We start from the raw sequence: 27,880 nt of genomic DNA on the forward strand, positions 1-27,880 counted from the left end.
AAAAAAAGAAGATCCAAGATTTAAATGCTCCTACGCACAATTTACGTATAAACCCATTTAATCTCGAAAAAAGAGGCCCGACATCAAAAATGATTTTGCATACAAAGATTTATTGAATTGATGTAATGACAAGATTAAAAAATATGTAAAAAGAAAACATTATAAATGTATAAAAAAGTGCACAAAACCTCTTTACAGCATCAATTGTACAGACATGTTTGAATAAATAGTATAAATTAGAAAAGACAAATTTATGTTCAGTTAAATCTCTCATAAGGCACATTAACAGTGACTGCAAATGTACCAAGTAAATAGTTTCCCTGAACCTTGACATTATGTAAATAGCCAGCTGTTTGATCTGGAAACCAGAGAGCTATTGCTGTTTATTAATTCATTCCAATACAATGAATTATTGTGTTAGTAATTTCTTATTTCACACAAATGAAACATTTTAAACGTGTCGTTTCAACGTGAATCTCTTCACACCATTACTTCGGATTAGAAGCTGCCTGAGTAGAAATAAAACCCGTCTTTTGCACAAAGGCGAAAAGCCGTCACATTGTATGATTTAAAAGCTGCACGCTATCATGATGCATTCAGTTATTGCTGGGGTTTTTTTGTACATTTACAATAGAATTAGAAGCAGCTACAATACACATACAGCTTCTTTAAAATCACTATCAACAAATGCTGTTAAAATCTGTAGTGATAATTATTGAGCAATATTTTTAAATATAAAATCACAATCAAACTATATGTTAACCAACACTACCTAAGATGCATTTAGCACATGCTGACATGGCATGCTATAATAAATATTATTTCAAATATCAATATTAGCATGCACGTTTATTTTTGGATTGACTGCCAAAAGGTTTATGGCCTGCATTCTGTTATTGTTAATAAAAGATACCTTGAATGTGTGCTTAAACACGCATGCATTTAATGGATATACTGAGCTATATTCACCGAGTGATTTATTAAATCATCCCCTGTTTAAACCACACCAACCAAAACAGCATGTTCTAAAACTGCCCGCTCCACCAGCACATCCATACCAAATGAGCTTGTAGACATGGCGGAGCTGATTTGTTTAAAAAAAAAAAAAAAAAAAAACATTTCTAATAACCATTTCATCAACACATGCAACCTCAGGGACACAGCAATATGCCATATTTCATGAAACTTTATAATAACTCAATTTACACACAGGAAACTAGAAGCCAGATAGGAGGCTTTTGATGCACTGGAATTAGGGAAAAAATATTTACAAAGCACTAGAAAATGCTAAATACTTTACAGTGCCAAAAATATATATTTTATATATATATATATATATATATATATATATATATATATATATATATATATATATATATATATATATATATATATATATATATATATATATATAAAAAAAAAAATACAAAATTGATTACACGTCTTAAACCGTCAATTTGTCCTGAATCTATGAATATTTCCTAATGCCCGCAGTACATTTAATAGCTTTTTGTTTGTTAAAAAAAAAAAAAAAAAAAATAATAATAATAATAATGGAAAAGCATAACAAATGGGGGACCAAAAAAAAAAAAAAAAAAAAGACTTGGAATTTATACAGTCTTGTGGGAATGATAGAGTCTGCCACTGGAGACAAAGCGAGTGAGCCTTGAGGAGACGCTTGGGGTGGGGGGGTGTGAAGTCACCAGGCCTCCTTCAAATCCTCTACGAGAGGAGATGGCAGCGTGTCAGCAGGGCATGAGGAGTCTGGGGCAGGTGACGTCACCGCTGGTGGCTGCTGCTGCTGTTTCGGGGTGCAGCAGGGTTTGAAGAAGCGAGGGTCGATGATTACTTCACCAAAGCGCCCCTTGTATATAGTGCCACAGCACACTTTCTGTCTGCAGATGTAAAAGTAGAAATAAATAAATAGTTAATAAATGCTGTAGATTAAAGTATGAGGTAAACATTTTGTGAATACTGACAAATTAATTTTACCCTGATTTTGAGAGTGACCAATAGAAAGGACTCAACTCAAAACTATGCATTGCCATGAAAATGTTCTGATGCCAGGCATTACAACTACACACACTATGATGTAATATGACGTATAAAGATTAGTGCATGCTGTCATACCAGGTAACAGACAAAATGCCAATTAAAGCAAAGCAGACTTCAAACTGAGTCATGAGGAGGAACTTAACAGGAGAAGCTTTCAAGAACACGAATACAACATCACAGTGTCTAAACTTGATTCAACTTTAATAGCGCTTTTAACAATGCACGTTGTTGCAAATAAGATTTACAAAAATACAACTTTTGAAGTCATGCATGAGAAAGTTTTATCCCACAGTGGCAAGAGAATCCTCCCTGAGGCTACATTAGAAAACAACCTTGACAGGGACCAGAATCAAAAGGGAACCCATCCTCATCTGGCTGACACTTTTTTTTTTTATGTGATGTAATTCCGAGCATTTTGTGCTCATGCCACTCACTTAAACTGCTCAACACATGTACATGCAAACATACATCTACATATGTGAACCAAAGCTTAACTGACTGCTATTAGTATCCACTACAGTTTTTAATTTATTTTTTTTAAAGGTTTTTGATTTTATTCAATTTTTTCTCTATTTGCTATAGAAGAAGCATAATTTCATCACAAGAAAGGCATTTTACCTTTTCCAGTAGGAGAGGTCAAGAAATGAGAAGCCTGCTGGCGTCGGACGCCTCTGCTTGGTCTCAATGTCTGAGTTTTCATCTGATTGGTTACTGTGGCTGGGAGACTGAGAGGGAGACATGCTTGATGTAGTGCTGTGGGCATCAGAATCTAGGAAGAAGGGGGAAAAAAAAAATACAAATTAAACAAACCAGTCACGTGCATATGCCAAACACTATGCATGCATTAAAATAACTCAAGGTCTAATAACAGATTTTTCTAGTAAGCTGAAACCCACACTGAGGTAAAATTAAACCCACAATTTTTTAAATGAACACTAAGGATTCGGATTAGACATTATACACTGAACTCACTTTGCCGTTTAAACTTGTGGAGCTTCTTCAGCTTGCTTTTCTTCTTCCCGTCAATATTCTTCACTTTCTTGGGTTTTGTCAGCTTGAAGCCAGGTCCTGCTCTTGCATCCACCACCTTAAAAAGAAAAGACAGTTTAAAAAAAAAAAAAAAAAAGTTTAACTTTGCAAGTTTAATGAACAAGATACGTACGTGACTCCAGTTCTTCTTAGATCCATGAGGTAACTTTTTCCATCGCTTGACGAGGAGTACACAGGCATTGCAGATGTCACCAACACGATCTTCAGATAAACTATCAAACAAACAGTTATGAGAACAAAGCAAATTGGTTAGTATTGAGCAGAATACTCAAATTAAACTGTCCAGTTGTTTATTATCTATAAACACATTTAGACTGATTCTGGTGTAAAAATTAAGTTGGCTGGAAATCAGACTGATTTCTACTTTATATATATATATATATATATATATATATATATATTTTTTTTTTTTATGTACCGTATTCCTTCACTTGTAACTTGTTACCTGGAGTCTTTCATACTGATTATTTTGCTCATGGGCCATCATTCTTATTAAACACAATGAAAAGTAACAAATCCTATTCAAGCAGTATTATAACTCAACATTAAACACTTGCACAAATTCGTGCAAAAAGTGTCAAGCTACCACTAGACCACAAAGTGCCTATGCAGAAGAGAAAGTGCTGCACTGTGATACAAATGAATAAAAAGTTAAATGTAAATAGTAAACAATAACAACATCTACATTACAGGTTAATGATTCCACAGGAGTAATTCTCACCCGAAGCAGAGGCGGAAGGTTTCCTCGTATCTGCTGCTGTCTGTGAACCGGGAACTCGAGGACTTGGTCTTGCAAATGCAGCAGCCTTCATGGCTGCGATAAATCTTGGATTTATGAAATCCAAACATCTCTGGTTGATCCTGCATTTGCATTTAAAACCAAAGTATGCAAGTAAATTAATACAAATCTAAAAAGTCACACAGACATGGTGCATAACTGATCAATTACCAAATGGAAAATCCAATCACATTAAAATGCTATAATCCACAAAAAGTATATTTATATAACAGAGGGAATATCCCATTTATTAGAAAAAATTAAAAAATCATTCCAATCTACATTGCTAGCCTGGTACTTACATTGGTAGACATTCATTCTGTCCATAGACATCCCTTTTAAATTAATTATTATAAATGATATTATACTATATATAAAATCAAACTTTGAGGAAACCCTTTTGAAAGAGAAAAATTATGCATATTTTTCTCTGCTCCGACATCATTCGGGTTAAATTGCATTTGCACAATGCTCTTAACAATGGACATTGTCCAAAAGATTTGCAGAAATACGTAGATGGTAAATATAGATTTTTAAATTGCATATTCAGACGACTTAAATTTCAAAAACAAAATCTTGATGAATTCACACTTTCTCCAGGTCTGAAAAAGTTTCCTAGACATTTTTCATGCTCTTCACTAAGGCATGAATTTCTGAAACTAGCCCACATCAAAAGATTTTACCTAAAGAGAAGAGAAACTCAGATTAGCAAAAGCCCTGTTTTAATATTTCTCCTAGTAATTTCTAAAAACAATCTGGGTTTCGCGCTCAAAAAGCATCAATAAAATAAAATGAAAGCATCCAAAAAAAATACAAACAGCTTCATTTCCCAGAATCAAACTCACAAAACCGAAAGTAAATAAGGACAAAGGGAGTTTCTAAGCGGGAAGGCGGATAGAATTTCAAAACCAGACTAAACCCTGTGTTTCTATTAGGATTTCTATTATCCAAGCGCGTGCGTGTGTACGTGCAGGACTTCACCTTAAAGCGCGCGCATCTTGAATGGATTTTTTGCAGTGTGAAGCTGTAAAGAGCCTCTGCATCTCTAAACACGAAACCACGGAGCGTCAGTGTGCAGTCAGGAAACGCAGATATATTACGATTTGTGTAAATGCGGGTCTTTAGGAATCAATTATATACTCGCGTACTATTTTAAACGTGAAAGCAGCGAGTATAGTTAACTAACGCATTCCGTGTTCATGGACGCGCGAGACAAAAACCACGCACACACCGAGTGGGAGGACCTGCGTCTTTCTCTCCCTCTTAAACTCGTATTTACGACAAATCCTCGTCAAGCCCGAATGTTCACGCTCCTTCCGTAATGTGTCGAACTGGGCCTCCCTGTCAAAACGTTTGTTGAAACGCGGGTCTGTGCTGTTTATTCAACTTTTCCCCGTGAACATCGCGCGCCACACTGTCCTCGGACAGGAGTTAGCTATTGTTAGCATGCTGCCATGCCATGCCACGCGCCGCGGCTTCGTGCACCATTGTTAAACGCGCAAGCTAAACTTGCAATAATAATAATAAAATAAAAAAACAGGCGTACAAATGCAATAAAAATATTATTCGTGCACGTGTCACGCCGCTTATTAGCGACTCCGCACCGATAAAACAACAGCAAAGAGCTTACCGTCTGAAACTTCTTCAAATTCTGTCCGCTTTACTCCTCCGCACTGCGCATGTCCTACTACGGACCGCACGCACATGAATGGAGGTGCTTCATTTGCATAGAAATACCAAGGGGAAACGGCGTCATGGCTCACAGGAAGTCCATATAAGGCGCGTCTGAGCCTCAGTTTAAACCTCAAGTCCGCCAATCGGTGAGCTCTTTTCGCCTTTTAAGAATGCTGCATCCCGGGAGATGTAGGCGTGTATGCGCTGAGCAACGTGTTAGCGACCGTGAAAGAGGACTCGCTTTCCCAGAATGCTTTGCTCTAGCGTAGATGGCGTCTTGTTTATTTTTGCAAAGGCGACCAAAAGAGCGCGAAATCAGTCTCCTCTGTGTATCTGCGTCAGTATTCCAACCAATCCCACCAACCTCCTGCACGTATAAACAATCCGCCTCCTGATCTGTGTCTGAAAACTTAGTCCATTCATTATTCATTGAAATAAAATATACAGAAAAGTATACACTGTTATTTGGCCTGCAGTAGTCTTCTTCATATATATATATATATATATATATATATATATATATATATATATATATATATATATATATATATATATAGAGAGAGAGAGAGAGAGAGAGAGAGAGAGAGAGAGAGAGAGAGAGACACCTGACATATTTACTAGATAACAGCAATGCTGTTTATACACACTTCTTGTAGAAAAAAGGCTTAAAGAAGTGATAAAGTTTCCACACAAATACACATTACAATGCCAGTGGCAAGTAATAATTGTTAAACGATGGTATTGGTGCATGGATAAATGGCATAGTGGGACCATCACAACAGTACAGGCATATAAATATTATCTGTGTTAGATGACAGCAGTCTGTGCAAGAACGTAAATAAAGAAATTATAAAAAACTAAAATCATTTGTCAGTTTTCCCACAAATGCTTTGAAATCTGTAAAAAAAATAAATAAATAATAATAATAATAATAATAGTTGAGAAACCATGAAATGACTGACTCATCATTTTGTTGGGCACCATCAAAATGGAGGATTAAATACTGGTGGATTTAACAACCACTTTGTAACTACTACAGCATCAGCAGTACTTTGATACTAAATGCAAATACATTATTCAGCAAGAAATGTGGAGTTGAAGTGTTGTAAACTTATACAAATATAGATATGAATACAAGGTGCAATAGTCTATTTTTGTTATACAGCTTGCCAGAACTGTTCATGGGGCATCTGATACTACTGGTGTGCTTTGGAATCCTGTTGGATTACGAGAAAAAAAATAATGTTTTCACATTACATACAAATAAAGTATTACTGTATACACTGATATGTATACAGTACTGATGTCAATAAAAAATCATGACAATAAAAAAAAAATGATTAACCTCTTCTTTGAATCATTTACACTTTAATGAAGAGCCATAATGCCAGCATGGAATTCTGACTTTTAATACATTTTATACACTGTACACTGTTGCTCACTTATTAAACACTACATTACACAGTCCTGTCTAAAATGTACAGAGACAAATGATGCATTATTTAGAGCATTTTGGTGTGGACACTACCAGAACACCTCAGAAGCTTCTGGACTAAACATCATGTGCTACACTACAGCATCTAGACGAAGCCTCCATTTCAACAGTTTACTGATATCAGTGTATATCAGTGGTGGCTTCATGGAGATGTGAATATTGCATAGCAGAAACAAATGACGCTGAGCTCGGGGGCTTTCATGGAGGCCAATAAAACCCAAAACGTGCTGCTTTGTAATGTCTCTGGGATGCGACCACCGGCTGATGTGCAGACCTGAGGGTTAAAAAAGATGATGAACTGATATACTTTAGCTAACAGGGATACAGTGGTGAGACTGAGATCTGAGAAAATGTCTGGCTATGAAAATATGTGAGCTAAGTGGGGAAAAAATATGTTTAGGGTCTGAATTATTTATTTTCTCTCTTATTTATAAAATACAGTTCATCATTCTTTTTGTTACGAACCCTATCATCTAACAATATCTAATCTCAGCATGTGCTCATTGAGATTTGCATACTACATTTTGATTTATAAAGTCCCTTGGTTAAAAAAAACAACAACTTATTTCTCGTCCTTCTGTGTGTGTGTGTGTGTGTGTGTGTGTGTGTGTGTGTGTGTGTTTTAATTAAAATATGAGTTTCCCATGAGTTTTACTTATAAAGCATACTTCTACATCATTTGCTTTTCACTCTGCATTGTGACAGTATGGATTAGATAGACCACAGAGCAAGCAACTTCACAGACATATCAAAATAATACTGCTCTTCTTCGAAAATATATTACCCTTTTTTCTTCCTTGCTCTCCTTTTTTCTTTTCTTTTTTAATTACAGCTGTCGCCCGGAGTTCACAAAAGCAATGAAAATATTGAGCATTCGATTAAATCAGTATAGCGCAGGTGGGCTATACAGGTGGAATCGTAATACAAAACAGATCGTAAAATGTCTAACAGCGACAGCTTTGAGGATAAAAAATAATGACGTGTTTTGAAAAGGCTCATTGCACTCTATATACGGCAGACGTGACAGTAGCTTAAATGTAAGCCAGGTGTTGTCCTTTTGTTCAAGTCTCTTCATGTTAAAAACAAACAAAAAAAACAAACAAATGCAAAACAGTCCATGGTCCCCGCTGATCTGCCTGGATTATGTCTTTCTTCTTCTTCAGAGGAGGAGGAGCAGGAGGGCAAGGTTTTATATTCCAATTCCTTTGACGAGAGAGGCCTCCAGAGTAATGTTGAATTCTTGCAAAGTCTGTAACACTCTGATCAAAGAGTTCACTAGAGATCGGTCTTTTAGCAGTGCCATGTCTTCGTACATCTGTGAAGTGATGGGACAATCAGCCAGTAGAGCTATCCAGTGGTGAAGCAAGTGATCTCTGGAGGAGATAACAGAAAGAGCAGATGCTTAATCATTACTAGAAATGGGTCAATCATTGGTGGTTTGAAACCAATAAGAATTTGACATCAGTAACACTGATTATCAGCCTGAGGACACAACTGCCACAATAAAACATTATGAAATTATGAAAGAAGAATGCAACAAAGGGAAAGCTGTATTCGTTTGTTGGAAGTTTTTCCATCATTCTACACGAGATTATTGACTAACCTGGCTCCGAGGCACACAAGCATCTGGAATTTTCCATCTTTGCCGATGTTTCTGGTAGTGCTGCTGATGGCGCGCATGAAGCGGCAGAAATGGCGCACCCTTGTCTGATAGTTTTCATCCTGAGTTACCTGACCCTGCTCAGCACTTTCGAAATAAATCTGCGCCTTTTCTGAAGTGAGAGCATCATACAGAAATGGTACATCATTAGTTATTAGCTATTCACTCCAGAGACATTCTTGATGACTTCAAACACATATTAGATTTTCTATTTTCAGGAAAAAAATGTCTTGAATCAACATGTTTATTACCAAGAAAATCCCAAATAAAGACGTTCTTAAAAAGACGCGGTGACTTGAAGCCATGCTGAAACACCTGCTCAAGAGCCCAGACCAGACCGTACTCCCCACAGAGAAGGAGAGTCAAACTTCCTCTCTGAAATCAGACCGAGAGAATGCTTCTCATTAAAACATACTCCATAATCTACTTTACTTGGCAAAGATAATAATAAAAAAAAATCTATTACTCAGTACCTCTTTCTCTGGTTTATGGAAGTGTTTTACAATTCCATTAATTGCCTCTCCGACCCCCTCTTGGATTTGTCCCGTGTTCAGTTCTGACAAAAAAACAAAATACATAATACTCATGTGGCAGGCTGTTAGAGCAAGAGGGTTCATTTTATGCTTGTCAGGATGGTACTCACTTGGTTTGCTGTTTGGTGAGATGGTAACAAATCTGCGCATCATCCCAGGCGACTGTTGCATGGGAGGAGTGCGACACATTCTGTCATCATTCTCTGAGCCTGCAGTGACCAACTCTCCAACTAGAATCCTCTCCAAACTGCCGTCATCTACGCCTTTTCCTAGCCAGCGGCCACATGGAAACCTGAACACAAACAGACAAGGGCGTTTATATCTCCTGTCCTAAACATCAGGTCACATTTATCGCTTGTATTACCAAACCTGATTCTTACTTGTAAGTGTGTCCTGTGATCCCATTTCGGACCAGAACGCACTCCACCAGCCACTTGGCGTACAGTCCAGAGTTATCATGGCCCATCTGCACTGTGGTCAACTTGCCCAGATTCTGACACTGAGAAGAGAAATTACAAATCTGGATCACACCATTAAGCCACTTGCAAATGTCAACCTTTAAAATATTTACATTGTTTGCTGACAAGCTTGCATATATTATTAGTATCTTCTTTTTCTTCTTATTCAGCTGCTCCTATTAGGGGTTGCTGCAGCGCATCATCCGTCTCCATACCCCCTGTCCTCCACATCTGCCTCTTTCAAAACAACTACCTGCATGTCTTCCCTCACCACATCCATAAACCTCCTCCTTGGTCTTCCTCTTTTCCTTCTTCCTGGTTGTTCCATCGTCAGCATTCTCCTACCGATATACCCCATGTCCCTCCTCTACACATGTTCAAACCATCTCAATCTCGCCTCCCTCACCTTGTACTCTAAAACGTCCTACATGCGCTGTCCCTCTAATAAAACTGGTTTCTAATCCTGTCCATCGTCGTCACTCCCAACGAAAACCTCAACATCTTCAGCTGTGCTACCTCCAGCTCTACCTCCTGTCTTTTACTCAATGCCACTGTCTCTAAAACATACAACATCGCAGGTCTCACCATAGTCCTATAAACTTTCCCTTTCACTCTTGCATATACCCTTCTATCACAAATCACTCCTGCCACTCTACTCCACCCAGTCCACCCTGCCTGCACTAAAATAATTTTGTGGCAGATGCTGGGTGTAATTACTGTGTAATTATGGTTGTATGGAATCTAGGCAGTTTCCAATCATATATTTGGGAGATGTTGATATTCCGAATGCTATTATACACTTATGCCAGGTGCACAAGGATTTGCCTGGAGTCACTGGAATGCACCACTGCAGCTGAATGAAGGTCACATGATTAGACTTGCACACAGTCTCACTGATGTCAATGTGGGTTGGAATGCTGGACCCTTTCATGCATGGCGAATTTTCTGAAAAGTAAGTCCAAACAGAATTATATAATATTCCTCACCTCAAATGTGATCTCCAGGGTGTTTTTTGGCACCTGGAGTACGCCGGTTTCAGCCAGCTCGCCGGACACACACACCCAGGGGTTAGCTGTGAACATGGAGCCACCCAGCTTCTTACTAGGAATGACTACCACATGATATGGCATCACTGCAGGACAGAGAAAAACAGACGATTTAGAACGCACTCTAGGCCGGCATGCTGAGGTGGTTGTGTGATGTTGCGTTGCGTTGCAACTCACTTATTGTGGTGAAGACGTTTGTGAAGCAGAAGTAATCGACGGCGTTGAAAGACAGCAAATGATAAAGAAATTGTTCCTTCTCATCATCGCAGCGCAGAAAGGCGTATCGCTTATAGAGCTTCCTGCAGCAGAAGAAAGAGAAAATGATAAGTGAAACGTGCATGTTTTTGCATGTTGAAAGACACTCTGCCAAAGTGGAAAGAAGACACTTCAAAATAATCCTTGCACAAGCATGACCCAGTTTACCCTGATGAACTCATTAATAATACAATGTGTTTCCATTTTTAATGGAAGACTCCTACATTCTTAGGTGATACGTTAACATCTTATAAATCTTCATCTGCGTTGAACAGATTAAAAGTTTTTGGTTTAAAGTAAAAAAAATTATAATAATAATAAAATATCCACTCAGAAGCTATAGACTCTGTGAGTAATATGCATCATAGTGGTGTTTTTTACTTGGTGAGTTCGTGATCAGACAGGAGCTGCTTGAGGTGTCTGGACAGCAGTTTCTTCTCCATTGAGAGACGCACCCAGGCTCTGGCCTTCCCTACATCCGTCTTAATCTCTCCCATGTTCCGAATGTGCCTGGAAAAAAAGGGGATATGCTGTCTTATAAGTGCTTTTAAACATGATTCTATAACGTTCCTGCAATGCTGATAGAAAGGTTTTAGTTAGAATGTTACCACCGATGTGTACACAATTTTATTTTCAATGAAACTCGTGATGTACCTACAACAAAATTATATAAATATATAGTATTCGTTTTTCGAGATGCAAGAGGACAGTTTAGGAACGGTGTGGGTGTGGGAACGGAACTGTATTCAGACAATTATTAACTAAACGTTATCCACTTACACACAATCAACAAATCATTGAAATCTGTTATCATTTTTTAAAGAATTAAAAGCTCTTCTGGCTGCCAATATAACTAAAGCAGGCATTTTTTTTTTTTTTTACATTTTACAAGATTACATTTTAAAAATCCTTTATTTTTTATTCCACATTGTTTCGCAACATATCCAACTTTTTTTTTTCTCTGTTTAATTTGCACAACAGTTGGTGTAGATTATTGTGTTCTATAAAGTCCAATACCCCACTAGCATTGAGAACTTGGAGAGGGAATGAGGTCAGCAAGAGGAGCTTTAATTTCAGCCCACATATCATCAGCCAGCCTGCTTTTGTCCCTTGGAGACAGTATCTTGGCAGAGCTGTCCAGGCACATTTGCTGTTTGCAGTCTGTAAGTGCCACCACATCCCCTGAGCTTCTCACTAAAGTAACCCAAGCCCCTCTAAATAGCACTGACCCTTTACTTTCTAGAATTTCTAAGAATAAGAATAAAATGGCGATTAGGTAACCTGAAAAAAGTTTTTCTGTCAAACTAACACTAATATAAAAAGTTCATATTAACAAACCGAAATGGTAACAGGCTAACATGCTCCAATAATTGATGCTTTTATTAAATATTTCTAAATGCAACAAATAAGGTCAAATAAACACCTGAAATAACTTTAATGGAATAATTGAAGCTGAATTGCCAGAGTTCTGTCATTATCAGTATTTATTAACATCAATAAAGACACCTATTTAAAGGTAACATCTAAGGGAAATCGAATATAAAGCATTTACTATAAATTATGGTGCAATTATTGACAAATAAACAATACGAAAACATGTTTTAATTAAGACTTTGTAAGTAAAGTTGCAGAGGGAAAGCTCTGTGTTTGGTGGGGCATGTTAAAGGATTTCCTGCACTGTTTCACTGGTTCATCAGAAAATCCTGCTGGAGGGCTTGAACTAATTAGACTGGAAATAACATGACGAGACACAACGACCTGTTTTCATCTTCTTCACACAATGTGGTGAGACGACATTAACCCAAATCCATCATTCTATCTCCCAGATAAATGTGTATATGTAATGGGAATTGCTTAAGTTTTAATATTTAATACGAAAATATATACAGTATATATATATATATATAATCTTTGAATTAACTAGAATAATAATGAACACTAATGAAAAACTCTGTTTGAGTTACTCTTCTCTAAAAGCACTTTACTGCAGCTTCATATTTATATTTACATGCCACAGGATGGCAGTCCAGATGAAATTAAAATGAGCAGTCCTTCACACTGACCTCATGTCCTCAATCAAAGAGATTTTAAGAGGCGGCAGTGCGAAGCTGGCATCTGATTTCCGCCTTTCTGTGTCATGAATGAGACCTTAAAACATAAAAGACATAAAACCTTAAAACATGAGAAACATAAGACCTCCGCATCAAAGTACACAAGAGTAAAACATTGCAGAAGTAACTCATTAATGTTTTTGTTATTTAGAAAAGACAGAATATTTATTACCAGGAGGCCCTAAGCCGGCTGGTGTGGCATCTCTCTTCTCTTTGCTCTCCTGATAATGCAGCAGGTGTGACCACAAGGCAGATTTCCCCTAATACAGCAAAGAGAGAGAGAGAGAGAGAGAGAGAGAGAGAGAGAGAGAGAGAGAGAGAGAGAGAGAGAGAGAGAGAGAGAGAGAGATAAGACATACACATGCATGAACATGTTAATTCACCTTTTGCATCATTGCAAGCATGAAAAAATAGTCACTGTGTTTCTATAACATTAAAGGTTATATGCAAACACAAAGGCCACCACCTGCATAGTAATACAGAATGTACATATGAAATATTGTACATAGTGTCTACATGTGATTTTTTCCAACTTACAAAATGTAATTAAAAAACAAATTTGCTAAGGTAAAAAAATGTTCTGGAAGAACATATGTTTTATTACATATATAAATGTATCCACAAAAGCCACATAATCATAATAATAATAACAATAATAAAAATATTAATCATAATCACAATAATCACTATCATCACCAAAATAAATAATCTCTCTCTCATTGCCCTTTATTATATATTCTTTGTTTCCAATTTATTAACAGTACATAACTGTAAAAGTGTCAATTATTGTTAACTAAAATAAAGTATATCCCTATATCTAATACTGATGTTCTCAATTGTCCTAAGGCAGAAGGTAAATGAAAACCCATTGTACGTATTCATTGTGTATTTGTGTATGAGTGTTCCTGCTGTACCTGTTTAACCTGCAGCCCATGGCTCCAGATTCTCTCCAGCAGATCACACAGGCTAGCAATGAGTGTGTTCTCTTCCACGCCGGTGATGCTGACCTCACCATGACCAAGCTCCACTGCTTCCCTGCCCATCTTTTCGACCAGCATGCGCTTTGTCTGGACGAAGAATACACTATCATTACTTCAGAGATCATCGCATACTAAAAATGTTTTTTATGCAGTTTCAGTGAACCATCATGCACAGATCCATTTCCCAAAGCCAATTTTTAAATACGACATACCTTATTTCTGCATTCCTTCAGTAAACCCTCCACAAACTTCCAGTTGGTCTGAGCGATGACAGAAGGGGACAGGTTGGACAGTTTGGGCTGGCGGATGGTGGTGCCAAGGTTACGAGCCTCCTGGATGTACTTCTGCAATTGCAGAGTGGAAAATCTGAATGGCTGCTAGATTGTGCAGACCACAGCAATGCTCTAAACAGTGTTGTTTCTACACTTCTCACCATTTTATTTATTTTTCAGAGAACTAGCACAACCACTACTTCTGTGGTAGTCTGGTTCGAGCTGCCAAATAATTGTACACTTGTAAACTGTATCTTAAACTCAAAAGCAGGAGCACCAATATGTTCTACAAAAGTCTCTTCAAAACTCTTTTGCTATTTGAAATTTGCACATTAAAAACCAACAAGTGACCAACTGGATGGCTGATAAGTAAAATGAATGTGACAAAAGGCACATAAAAACACGTGCACAAATATGATCAAAAGTAACAATGTATGACCTAAGGGCTTTGACACATTAAGCTAATGTTGGAGAACTAATGCTAACCTACTGCTAGCCCACTGTTAACCAATTCTGCACTCTGGGATACTGTAATGTTGATATTTAAAAATTAAAATATCAACATTATTTTTTTGCTTTTGTCTGTGTGAAAGGAGATAACTTGCTCCATGTGTATGTAGCAAAAGAAAGAACTATAAAACCAATGAAACAAACCAAAAAAAAAAAAAGTGCTGCGGGAGCATTTCAATTAGCATTAGAGGTAGCATTACATGTACAATGGAAAAATTAAAACCTGTTTAAAATTATTTAAGACCTAGAACAGCGAATCTTAGACTTTTTAAAGCCTAAACTTTTTTTTATTTTACAGGCTTTTTTAAAAAAGTTTTTTCAAGACTCTGCGGAAACCGCGTGTAGTGTGATGGGGAGAAATAGATAATGAATATAAACTGGAAAATTACCGACAGGGTAAAACAAAAACATGTTCTAATATGCTCTGCTTGTAGATATTCTATAGATTCCGTTTTCTTTTTCCATGTACAATCACAACCCTCTCATCCACTAGACTACACCACATACTCCAAGCAGTGGTTATTCACAAGGTAACAATTGGCTTGATGTGTTAGGGCCCTAAAACAACAGAAACACATGACTTCTGCAGATCAACCTTATAACCAGCACATACCGCATCCACCATGACAGACTTTATACACGGCCTGCGGGATTGTGAGTGCCAGTAGTGGTCCAGAGACAGTAAAAGCTGGAAACAAACACTCCAAATGCTGAAGGTGTGTGTGTGTGTGTGTGTGTGTGTGTGTGTGTGTGTGTGTGTGTCGAATATGTAAAAGAAAAGTGAACAGGATCATGCAGGAAAAGAAAAGGGAGGACAAAAAAGGTGGCAGTTGATGGGCAAGGCACAAAAAGAACAATCAATTAAATGCTAAATGGAAATTTTTACCGTAATTTCACTGAATTTGACATAAATTTAAACATAAATAAGCCGCACCTGTGTATTAAAACTAATGAACTTTACACAGGCTTTAATGAAAGACAGTGTCTTTTACACGGTGTAACGGGTGAAATATGTTGCGCTTCCTTTAGGAGCATAGCGGTATTTTGGGAATAGCCTTTTTTCCGCTATTACTGCATGTGTGCAAGAACGAGGATTATGTGTTCATTATTTTCTGATGCTCATTTCTAAGTTTCTTTGACTAACCCGTAACGCTGGGACCAAGAAAAATTAAAAAGCATGAGTTTTGGAAACCTGTCTGTGCTTATATGATTTCTGTTGCAACTGGAGTTAGCGAGCTCCCACTTGACCCAGACTCAACACGTTACAACGGCTTGTATCCAAACAGTAGCCGACCAAGAAACTCATTGTTCACTGTCTTCCTCCTTCCTTTCACAGCTATTTCTCTCGGGAGTTTTTCTTTTGGCATCGTCGTGTGTTTAAGAAAAAAACGTTTTTTCTCCCGATGCCGTGCAGCTCAGAACACAGGTGAGGTGTGTTTTTTTCGTTTCCGTTCGGAAATGTCATTGGTCTAATGTTATTGGGTTCAGTTTTTTGGCTTGAAGTTTGTGAAACCGGGAAAAACCCAGGAAAAATTCATAAATAAGCTGCGGGGTTCAAAAAATAGCAGCTTATAGTCTGAAAAATACGGTAAATTTAAAAAAAAAGACAGAAATCAAAGCAAGAAATAAACCAACAGGAAAGAAGTCAAATAAATAAAGGGGGGAGTTCTTGCCTCACGCTGGTCGTTGTCCAGGTAAAGGTGCTCTGCATGCTGCTTCTGTCTGTCCCTCCTTCTCCACTGTGCAGGAGCACTGCGTTTAGTCCACCTGAAAAAAACAGAACATGGTTTATGAATATTAAAGCAGCCTACACATTCCCTTTATAGAGAATTATTACAGTGCATTAATATAATACTCCATGATCTCATTTCAATTTAACTTCAAATTTTACGAGGAAATTAAAAAGGTCCTTCAGTGCTGTATTGTCATTCAGAGTAATGTTCTGCATTTCACAGTAAATTAAGCTCCATGGTATATTACATTCATATCTATTAACGCCAGTACACTCATATTCTGTGTTTCAATCTTTAAAAGACATACTATATTAAAACAGCTGCATTAAATTAAATAGAATTTTAATTAGTTTTAGCTTGGATGGGTCTGGAAGTGAATGTGAAATTCACTGTTCTGTATTTATTTACTGTACTCTAATGAGTGCACATTTTCCTATTCATTCACATCTTTTCAGTTAACTGAAATAAATAATAGTCATGTAATATTAGGTCCTCTGATGTTACAGCATCTCACTTGTTGCTGGTGGGTCCGGTGGCCAGCACGTCAGACTGTAGTCGGGGGAAGAAGCCCTGCTCGTAACGACCCTGTCCAATCTTCATGTCCAGCAGGTGTGGGTGCACAGCCGTGTGGTCAATCTTTACTAGCCGCATCTCGATAGCCTTTTCTGTAGGACAAGTAATGCCAGAAGCACTGAGAAAATTTTTTTCTTTTCTTACTTATGTCACACAAAAGCCAGCATGACTCATGCAGAATGAGAAAAAAGAGAAGATCCAGTTGCTAAATCTCACCCACACTTCAAGCTGTGAGTAAGCATTACACAATCCAACACCTCCTCTCACCCTCCACACCGTTCTGCCTGTTAGAACTATATTTTCTACAATGAATACTATATACAATTTGACAGGATCTCTGTCTGATAAAGGAAAATATATATATAAGAGTAAGAGAGCTTATTTACTCATTTTGCGGTGGAAAAAAAAAATAATAATATATATATATATATATATATATATATATATATATATATATATATATATATATATATATATATATATATATATATCAACATACTAAAAAAAACTTACTTTTCTGTTTTTACACAGAAAGAGAAATTATATTCCAATATAAGATAAGATAAGAGATAGGATAAGAGATAAGATTGGTATTGCACAGTTAAAAACAGTAATAACAGTGTGTGTTATGATGACTGGTTCACTGGGAACAGATCTGATTGTAAAGTCTAATAGCAGCAGGGAGACAAACAATGAGCAAAATAATAACCAAAACTATGTATTTCTTTTTAAATCTGAAACAGTCCGATGATGTATATGAAACAATCATTTAATAGGTGAAGGGCATGTAAATAGATTCGAATAACAAGGATTTTACCACTAAATCAACACAACAAATTATAAAAAATATTCAATTAAATAATTTTTTTTTGCAAAAATTAAGTGTGCTTTAAAATGATATCAGCCTCTTTAGAAATCAATTTTTTTTTAAAGAAAATGATAGTATTTCTCCTAGCTGCCGAGACAGAACTAATAAAGGAATAATGATAATGAGCATGATTTCCAAAAATATCTGCATGATTCTAATGCCTTTATTCATCATTCATCAACAACAAACTGTACAGAATCTTATGTACACATTGGACCTGCAATCTGAGCCTTTTACTTCTAATCTTGTATTTCATATTATAGACATTTGAATTTAGGACAACATTTGTGAAAGAACAATTTAAGAGAATTTGCAAATTTTAATAATGCAGATAGGCAACTCTAGTTGTATTACATATGCTGTGAGCACATTACTTTTCCGATGACAGAGAAACATGCTAAACGGGACTTTAGTAGCATTTCCAATATTCAGGTAATTATAGAAACCATCTCTTCACCAACAATATATTTTTTAAACACCATAAAAACCTACAAGTACTGAAATTGCAAATAAGCTGTATTAAGCATTAATAAACATTTTTGTTTTACACATTTCTGTCATGTCTAGCAGGGACAATTCACCCCCTCACCACCAGAGGGAAACCTCCCCCACAATTTATGCTCTTTGGATTGTGAATTGTATCCACATTTTAACAAGTGACCATTTCATCCACTTGCATCAACACTTTGTTTCTCAGGCACAATGCAAAATAAGAAAAAAAACCTGACTGGCTTTAGGGAATATGCCTGAATTTCCTCTTGTGCCTGCTCTTACCTGCTTCATCAATGTTGGTGCATTTCTGGTACATGGAGGTGCGCAGGGTCGGCGTCCGGACGTTCAACAACCGCACCTTCTCCACACGACTGTCGAACACTCGCAGCGTGTGCTCTTTGTCTTCATCATCGTGGTATAAGATCTTGCTGTCGATAAAAGAGGCAAACATCTGCGTCTCCAGGAAGCGGGACAGGAAAGGTAGGTAGGGTTCTGGCTGGTCTGACAGGAAGGAGGCCTGAGGGGACAAAACGTTTGAAAATATTATTCTGCATAGCACATTCAATGCTATAACTTCATTTCTAACATAAAATGAAGGACATTTTGCAATAAAGGAACTTTTCAGAAGAGGGAAAAACAAAATTGGCACATTTGTGACTTGCTAAACATGAATGTTCTCTCAAACCTGACCCAGGTCCAACATATAAAAAATCCTGTTTACAAACAGGATATCAAATAAAAAAAATGCATGATAATGAGCAGTTTATAGAGCGTAAGCAGATGTTCACCTTGTCAAAGTTCTGCATCTGGTCCCGGTTACTAAACCAGGATTCTTTGTCCTGGCTGGGCTGGATGACAAAGACCTCATAGTCTGCAAACATCTGTGTAAAACGGTTGGCGAAAACCTCCCTCACTCGAATGTTCAGCTGGTGCATCTTCAGTTCCTCTTCATCACACTGCATCTTCATATCCTTATTAGTGCACGAGTCCTCTTTTACATCCAGCTGCCAGACAAATCACAGACACACAAAAACACCCACAAATCATCTGCTGAACAAATCCAAACTTCAAAAGTCCTCAAAGGTAAATGATCTGAGCAGAAGTGTCTAAGAGCAAAGCTTTACTATTACTTTAATGTTCCCTTCCTATAATCCCCCTTGATTATTAGAGAAGAAACTGTTCTTCAGAAATAAAAGAGGGCAAAATTCAAAGGTGGGTTTAAAAGTCAGAAAGCTTATTTCAGCATCACACAAAAGCCTGGGAAAGGAAGTGCCCTTTTTTTTGGAGCTAAGCAGACTAGAGGTATTATTTCCCCAGAGACCCTGTTCCTGATGCAAAAGGGGGTAAAACAGCAAAACCAGCACAGAAACCTTATGAACGTACAAATGAAAACTGGGTCCAAACAACAGAAACACAAGCAGCCACTAACTTCTATTATGGACGTGAGCATGCAAAAATGGACGTGCGTGAGCATGCAACTTTTCTTGCAAGATATTAATAAACAAAAAACTCGCTAAGAACAATTAATTATCTATTATTATGTTTACCATGTAACCATTTAAAGAGATTTTCTTTACAGGTGTTTTAGACAATGGGACAATGGCAGTAAAACAAATTAATGAAACAAATATCGCATGCAAAATATTAAACGTGACAAAGAGGCCAAGTGCTATAGGGTGACAGAAGTATTTAATACAAATAGTTATACATGTTTAATACTTTATTCAGATTTTATTATAGCATGAATATGGGAATTGTGTGTGCTAATCTTTACTCAAAAGAACATATCTAATAAAACAATCTATTTATAAAAATAATGCAAATATACAAACCCTGTTTTTTAAGTGAATCAAGGTCAAACGCAAGGTAAAGCCAGATGCTGAAATTAGTGTAGAACAAAATAATAGACACATATACAGTAGCTAGGTAGCATCTGTCCCCCAAAAGCCGAGCTAATATATTTTATGTACACTGTGAGGACAGAACTACATCTTATATCCAAATTATATTGTGTTGAGTGGACATGAGGATTTAGTTCCTTTAGTCTAACCATCCCTTGAGATAACTAGTTTGGCATATTTTATTAGATTAGATACACTTTTGACCTTGTTTGGTAAAAAAAGTTGGTTTCCTGTCATCATAGGATTGGTGGATGCAATGAGCTGTTGGCAAAGAAAATAATTTCCCATTGATGGAAACTGAATGTATCAAAAGTGTTACTCATGGGTGTAGACAGAATTATCTGGCCAAATGTTTGTAGATTCCTGACTGTACTCACTCATATGAAGTTCTTTCCAAAACTGTTTCCACGAAATTGTAAGCACACAAATCTATATAATGTTTTTGTATGCTGTAGTATTACAATTTTCCTATATTATAAATAAAAGGCTCAAACCTCTCCGGGAAAGGCTATGTCCCGTGAACCAAGCTAGCTCCATGAACACATGGTTTGAAAGATGGAGTGGAATAATTTGATTGGTCTGCACAGAGCCCTTAACCCCACTAAACATCTTTTGGATAAACCGGAACACTGCACATCAGGCCTCCTCACCTGATATAAATGATTGACCTGACTTGACCTATTACTATTGTGGCTGAATAAACACAAAGCCTACCAGCCATTCTCCAAAATCTAGAATGGGATTTCCAAATAGCATATACATGTGTGTGATAATCAGGTGTCCACCATATTTGTGAGTGAAACGTCTCTTTAGTCTTCAGTAGACTCACCTTCTCCAGGCTGACTCCGGTTCTTTTGACCAGGGCCTGTAGCCGTGCGATAGTCTCGTTCTCCCTCAGCAGGTAGGAGTTCAGCGGAGAGCTGGCCAGGTTCCCGTTACGTTTGTCGGAAGCCATGTCCGCTGCCCGGAAGCCCTTTAGCTTGCTTGGTCCTTCGCTGCAGTGCACGTTTCCTTCTGGAGACACACCGAATGCCATCAGAACTTCTGAGATCTCCTGGATGAACTCCAATTTGTTGGGAAACTGAGGCAAATCTTCAGGAAGCTCAATAAAGTGGTTGTCAATGTCGACGAAGCACAGATTGGCCTGGGAGTTGAGAAAAAAAAAGAGATATCTCTTTTATGTAAAGCAAACTGAAGCGTCCGAGTCTAGGGTTAGTCTGGTACAGTATGTAGTGACTTGATCAGCATGACAGCTTATATTTATATAGATATAAGATTATTTTTTTTACATCTCGAACAAATAAATTGAATTTTATTCACATTATCACACAAGAACAAAGACAAGCTGCTGTTTTCTTCAAATGCAGTAAACCCAGTCTTTACAAATGATCTCAACTGTGAGTTAATAGGTTCAATAGTAAAAATGTGCTACTGTAAAGCACTCACGGATGAATGAAACAATGGACCACTATCACCTCTTCTACTCTAAAGTTCAACACATGAAAAAAAAAAGTGACGTCCATGACTCCTGACCTCCTGAGGCAGTTCCAGCTTGGTGCGGTCGTCCTGGCCGTTGGAGTGAAGGCCCATAAGGTAAGGCACTGGCGCGTCTAGGAAGTGCAGCAGCGAGGCGGGTAAGATGGGCACGTAGACATGCTGCCACTGGAAAGGGAACATTAAAGCCGTGATGCTCTCGGCTACGGTCATCAGCCGCTGGTAATCTGCTCGACACATGAAAAAAGACACGATAAGAGCACGTACGGTTGAAATGAGCGACATTATGAGAGCTGAGGGTTTTTTCAACTAGACCCAATTTACTGACTATTTACATAATTCATGATTATAGAACTATATTATTTGCTCATGGTCATTTCAACACAGTTGCATTTTTTCACAGTCTCTATTAACACCCTTAATGTTAGAGTATAATGTATTGGTTTTAGTTCTTCATTTGCTTTATATATTGTGTAATGTTTATTAACTGTCCCAATAATTACCCTTAGAATTCCATTAAAAATGAGTTGCAAGTAAACAGCTTCCTTCCTTCCTTTTAACAAAGAAGAACATCAATACTAATCACAGTGGTAATTGGACAAGTGAAGTGGAGAGAGCTTAGGTTAAAATAATGGAGGCTATTCTTTTAATATCATATGCATGTATTCCAATCAGTTCAGTGCAGTTTAAGCCAGTATTTAGGTTATCCACTGTTTACTGTTTCTATGAGACCTCCTTTGAAAACTGAAGGCCTTTAAATAACAAAGAGGGTAGCACAGCTCAGTGGAGCTCGATGACCTTCTGAATTTCCACTTAGCTTTCAAGCTTTGTATTCCTAACCCTCTCCTGGTTTACAATAAGTTCCCCATGAGGACACTTACGCATTAAAATATCATGGTTGAAGAGATGCATTATACTCTATATATATACAGAATCCTAAATGAGAAGCCAGAAGTAAAGACTATGCCAAATAAGGAAATAATAACATGTTGCCAATAAAAAAAAAAAGAAAAGAAAAAGCTGGATCAGAATAACTGTATTTTTTTCCAAAAATCTATTTTAGTTTGTTGTCACTCCCTGGTTGTTTCCCTTTCAGGTATTTATTCCCCACAGCAAATGGCTTGTGTCTAAGAGACAAGAATACTAATCTATCCAGTGTATTGTGACCCTGAGGACCAACAATGGACCTATTCAGTCATGCACATCTGTTACGAGTTGGAGAAATGTTGCACTTTAATGAGATCATTCATCACTTCATCATCACATGCTCGGGGTAAACGAGGTCCTTTACCACCCTCAACAGTAAATAAATGAACCTGAATGTTTTCAATCTGAGCTATGCAGCAGAGCATTGCACAAAACCGTTGCTTGACCATAAGATCAACATAAACGGAAGTGATTCTATTTTTAGACCCACACTAGCAGCCATCTCCTTTTTCGTAGGCAGCATCGGTTTGCCTGTGTGTGTGTGTGTGTGTGTGTGTGTGTGTGTGTGTGTGTGTGTGTGTGTGTGTGTGTGTGTGTGTGTGTGTTTGTGTGGCCGTCTGGTTACATGCTTTTCCTTTGGAATCTCACACCCTTCCACGTTCTGCTGCGTCTTCTTGAGGGGAAAAAAGGGATGATGTAATTTCTAGCCAATTATATTTCTGCTGCATCACCACGTCCCACTTGACTGGTGGGAGGGGGTTGCTAGGCAACATCCCGCTGATGCACTTGAGCAGTCCCTCTGTCGATTTTTTTGTTCTTCCTTGTTTCTATAATAAATATGATGCCTAAATCTGCTGCTCAATTCTGAACCTTTTAATAACCTACCGCTTTTCACTTTTGTAAAAAGAAAAAAATTTACATAAATCTAAGTAGTAGAAATATGGCATACGAGTCAAAAAAACTATTCAGATCATATAATATGAAGGAATATTACATTAATACATGGTCTATATGGTAGAAATAGGCTTTGAGATAGTGTTTGGTCTTTAACTGTGTCTTATGCCCCTCATTTGTGTGTATTTGTACCTGTTTGCAACACATTATATATACATAATACACATTATGCACATAATTTGAACACATATTTGCAATGTTATAAATTTTTATTCATAACACATTATGCAAATAAACATCTAGATAGATATTTGATATTATATCTAGATAGATACTGTGCTTCTTTCCATCGTGTGCATTGTAGGTAGTAGGTATAAGTGAACAGGGAAATTGCGCTTCAAAGTACACTGTTATACAATAACAGTTGTGCTTACGTCAGCCCCCGCACACTGAGCTAAAAGGGTCCATGAAAAGAGACTGACGTTTGCATGAGACGCTTTCACAGGCTGTTATATAATCCATGTATTTGGTCTTGTTCCGTTCACCAGTTACATGGAGTTTATTAAAAACCAAAATGGCTTACTTTGGTTTTCATGTTTTTTGTTTTTCATTGAACATCACTGTTTCAGCAATCTAGTTCAATTATTATTCATATGCTCTGACACTATAGGGGCTGACCTCGCTATCGCTTGCAAAATCATAGCTCTCAGTGAGTAAACTTTAACCTAATTCAGCGTTAACCTGGATTTAACTGCTATAAATAACACTAAAGCCTGTACGCAATAGTTCAAAATGCGCATGGGGACTGTGTGAGATAACTGTGTGAGATAAAGTATAACATACTGTACATGCTATACTAATGCTGAGTTTTCAGAGTGTGCCCATAACTGTCTACATCTACACTATAAAAGTCTGTTCCTCAGACCAGATTTATGAGCCAACATCGTAATTTTAATCGTTAACCCAAATATTTTAGATTCACTTTCCCCAAGAATTGTTTTTATATTAGTATTTTGCTTTGTTTTGTACCTGTGGTCCAAATAATATCTGCTTTTTTTTTTAGTTCAAGCTAATTCAAAATGGCTTCCTGCTCACTTTGCTTGTGCCCTAGATTAAAATATAAAATAATAAGCCTGATTGTCCTACATTATGCAAAGACTTCAACACCATTTACACACTTTTTAATGTCAAATGAGATTGGATTAATATTTTACTGCTTCTGGCTAAAACTAATCAAAATCTGATAACCTCTGTAGAATGACAGAAGGTTTTACCTTCATGTGTAAAGTTTTGCAATGGGAATGTGGCACACACTATGCCAGGATGTTAATAGTCCTGAGTTTTTGCTTCTTAATTAATGAGAAGGTGAAGAGTTATTCATTGTTGCTTTCTTGACAAATCCCTGCTTGATATGTGATGTGTGTCAATCCTCATTTACTGCTGAATTAAATCTGCATGATTTCCTAATCTCAAACTCTCTCTAACTGACTAGTTACTTCAAGCTGGTCAAAAAAATACTGGACTCACGCTGTGAGTAGAGCAGGATCTGGATCTCAAGGAGAGCGCAGGTGAAGAGCTGCAGCATGTTCTCGACACCGAGCAGCTCGATAACCTCCCGTATGGGGAAGTCGAAGAGCGGCAGCTCGGCAGAGCTGGGTCGCTGGCACACAACAGCCGCATAGACGCCTGAGAATTTGAGCGAACGACCAGCGGGTGGCAGTGGCACCTCATACAGGATGTTGTACACGTAGCTGTCGAGTGGCAGCGGTGGCGGTTGTGGAGACGTCACAGCCTGGTGCAGTTGCTTGAGGATTTTGCGACTCGCCTGTGTGAAGGCCATTGGTGCCATCAAGCAGATGCATTTGGACACAAAAAGTGTGTCGCGACCGATGTCATAAGAGTCGAAGCGTTGCAGGCGCGGCTGGGCATCGTGCTGCTGCTCGGCATTGTGCATGTGGTAGAGCGTTTGCATGGCACTGCAGATCTGCTTGCTGGTCACTTCCTCATAGAAGGTGAGAGCAAAGCCATAGGTGCGTGAGCCGTCCTCGCGTGTGATGATGAACGAATGGAACTGGGGCTCGCGTACGTCTGCCTGAGTGCGGAAAGACAGGCCCTTGGGCATGCAAAGCTGCGGGACACAGACATTTAGCGCTTCAGTATCACGCCGCATTGATTTTTTTGACGTGGTGAATATAATATCGCTTCACAATAAACTGATTTGCTCACCATGCCCACTGCATCCTGGTCGAACGGACTCCACTCCACATTCTCGGGGTAATGGGCGAGAACTTTGGATTTAAACGTTCTCCGCAGTGGACTCTGCTCAAAATTCTCACCTGATAGCAATGAGACAGACAGAGAACAGTGACAGAGACACAGGATTAGAGGCAGAGGAAGTGCAGAAGACACCTAAGCACAGGAAACGCGTCTTTTAAAAACTAATGCACAGAAGGAAGCAGTTACTTCATTGAATTCTAAATCATTCTAGATTTTACATTCGAAGGTGACAAAAATGGTTAAAACAGTTCATCTTGAATATTGTATAAAATAAGTATTCATGCATCTCCCATCTTGATCCTGGAGAGCGTTCAGAATTCAGCTTAAACCCTAATTCATTACATTGCTGCTGGTTAGGGTTGAAACAGAATTCTGTTCAAAAAAGACAAATCTCCAGTCACAAAATATCTATTGCTTTAGACATTTTGGCCAGATTGAGAGCTCTTTCATATTTGTTGTTGAAAAAGAAAGCAGAACAGAAGCACCCTAACTTAATGAATTAGCAAAGAGCATGATCAATGGATCTGTCGAATGCAAAGAGAAGCCTGAGTGACATGGCAAAACAACCTCATTCAGAGTGAAGGAGCAGTACAGATCACACACAAGGACCAAGCAGACGCCAGAGCCACTGACGCCTCTGGCACCAAATCAGTATGAGAGGAAGTGGAGACCAGCAGTGAAAGTCTAACAGATCGGCAGTGAGAGTGAGAGCCAGACAGATCGTCTTCTCTGCCTTTTTTGTAGGCGAAAAAAAGGGGCACAGCCAGATGAAAGTGATAAAGGAGAAAAGTGAACATCTCATAATTCCCTTCACCGCAGCGCAGAAAGGTTTGGTGTGTGCGTGAGGTTAAACGTTAAAAAGGGTTAGAGGGCACAAGCAGAATCATTCGGGACAGGAACAGCAACATCGTCTTAGATGGAAGCGAGGGAGAAAGAAAGTTTGGGGGTAAAGGGGGGGGAGGTTTACCTTCACGTGCAATCGGCAACTTTCCTTGGGCACCCTCTTTGAATTTAGAGGCTTGTATATACTGGCATAAAGCTACACAACAGATAAAACAACACAATTAATAACACAGGCTATGAGGTGCTATAACGCTACAGAGAAGGATGAGAGGCTTAAAAAAAAAAAAAAAAAATCATTTTTTTTAAATCAGACCAAAATGTGTTTTGTTCATTCTTGTAGAATATAGAAGATACACTGAAAAAGAAAAGATTTTGCTTTTGGAAACCAAATATAACTATAACATGATGCTTCTGATGAACTTGCAATGAACTGATCAGAGCAATAAAGAGCACAACTGCAGAAAGAATGTGACCAAACGCAGGAGACATCCTTCATCCCCATCTCAGTATACTGATATTTCTCTCATATTCTATATTCCTCGTATTAGCTGGTTCCTTTTTGGGACTGATTCCATTTGGGATTTAAAGTATAAATGTTACACAAGCAGATGTGGAAGTACGCCTGAGTAATATGATGATGTAATCCTCATATTAAAGTGGACTACAATGCATACAACAACACAGTGCAACAAAGTGTTCCCTTCTTTTACTTTGTGCTTTTTCTTAACATGGCAGAAGTCATGGTTTGATGTTCACGACAAACACCATGCGTCTTTCTTTAGTTTAGTTTGCTTTGGGGCTAAAGTGTAATGTATATTTGATGGGAGAAACTCACAGCTGACCAAGTTTCTTAGCTGAGTTTGGAATGTAGGTCAAGAATGTGTGGAATTAGATGAGCCCTAATAAAGAGGTAGCAGACAAGTCTAAACATAGTCAAAGCCCCTGTTGGTACTGATTACAACAGTGTCAGAACGTGAACATCATGACTTAGAGCAAAACTA

The 27,880-nt window shown here is 37.9% G+C and overlaps 2 protein-coding genes across 3 annotated transcripts in view; both read right to left on the bottom strand.

The window, feature by feature from the left end:
- Positions 1–1,402: 1,402 nt before the first annotated feature.
- Positions 1,403–5,683, bottom strand: sinhcafl (SIN3-HDAC complex associated factor, like). Its single transcript, XM_083557818.1, has 6 exons — positions 5,514–5,683; positions 3,827–3,966; positions 3,218–3,317; positions 3,028–3,142; positions 2,674–2,824; positions 1,403–1,895 (listed from the first exon to the last, which is right to left on the bottom strand). Exons 2-6 carry the CDS (start codon positions 3,952–3,954, stop codon positions 1,700–1,702), a joined length of 690 nt encoding a protein of 229 aa, XP_083413944.1. The 5' UTR covers positions 3,955–3,966; positions 5,514–5,683; the 3' UTR covers positions 1,403–1,699.
- Positions 5,684–6,950: 1,267 nt separating this feature from the next.
- The window catches only part of dennd5a (DENN/MADD domain containing 5A), a 45,689-nt gene continuing 24,759 nt past the window's right edge, over positions 6,951–27,880 (bottom strand). The window contains exons 2-23 of one of the 2 annotated variants that reach the window (XM_083558055.1): positions 27,004–27,075; positions 25,986–26,095; positions 25,287–25,887; positions 21,978–22,165; positions 21,274–21,588; positions 19,332–19,547; positions 18,826–19,060; positions 17,125–17,275; positions 16,551–16,644; positions 14,308–14,439; positions 14,030–14,182; positions 13,288–13,375; positions 13,068–13,152; positions 11,386–11,514; positions 10,927–11,048; positions 10,690–10,835; positions 9,626–9,744; positions 9,356–9,537; positions 9,186–9,268; positions 8,964–9,087; positions 8,656–8,824; positions 6,951–8,425 (exon numbers count right to left, since the gene is read on the bottom strand). In XM_083558055.1, coding sequence (XP_083414181.1) covers positions 8,242–8,425; positions 8,656–8,824; positions 8,964–9,087; positions 9,186–9,268; positions 9,356–9,537; positions 9,626–9,744; positions 10,690–10,835; positions 10,927–11,048; positions 11,386–11,514; positions 13,068–13,152; positions 13,288–13,375; positions 14,030–14,182; positions 14,308–14,439; positions 16,551–16,644; positions 17,125–17,275; positions 18,826–19,060; positions 19,332–19,547; positions 21,274–21,588; positions 21,978–22,165; positions 25,287–25,887; positions 25,986–26,095; positions 27,004–27,075 — 3,698 coding nt within the window. In that variant the 3' untranslated portion in view covers positions 6,951–8,241. The remainder of the gene's footprint in view (positions 8,426–8,655; positions 8,825–8,963; positions 9,088–9,185; positions 9,269–9,355; positions 9,538–9,625; positions 9,745–10,689; positions 10,836–10,926; positions 11,049–11,385; positions 11,515–13,067; positions 13,153–13,287; positions 13,376–14,029; positions 14,183–14,307; positions 14,440–16,550; positions 16,645–17,124; positions 17,276–18,825; positions 19,061–19,331; positions 19,548–21,273; positions 21,589–21,977; positions 22,166–25,286; positions 25,888–25,985; positions 26,096–27,003; positions 27,076–27,880) is intronic. The other variant, XM_083558056.1, reaches the window with a different exon arrangement.

The sequence above is a fragment of the Silurus aristotelis genome (genome assembly GCF_946808225.1).
Source record: "Silurus aristotelis genome assembly, chromosome: 13".
Lineage (NCBI taxonomy): Eukaryota > Metazoa > Chordata > Actinopteri > Siluriformes > Siluridae > Silurus > Silurus aristotelis.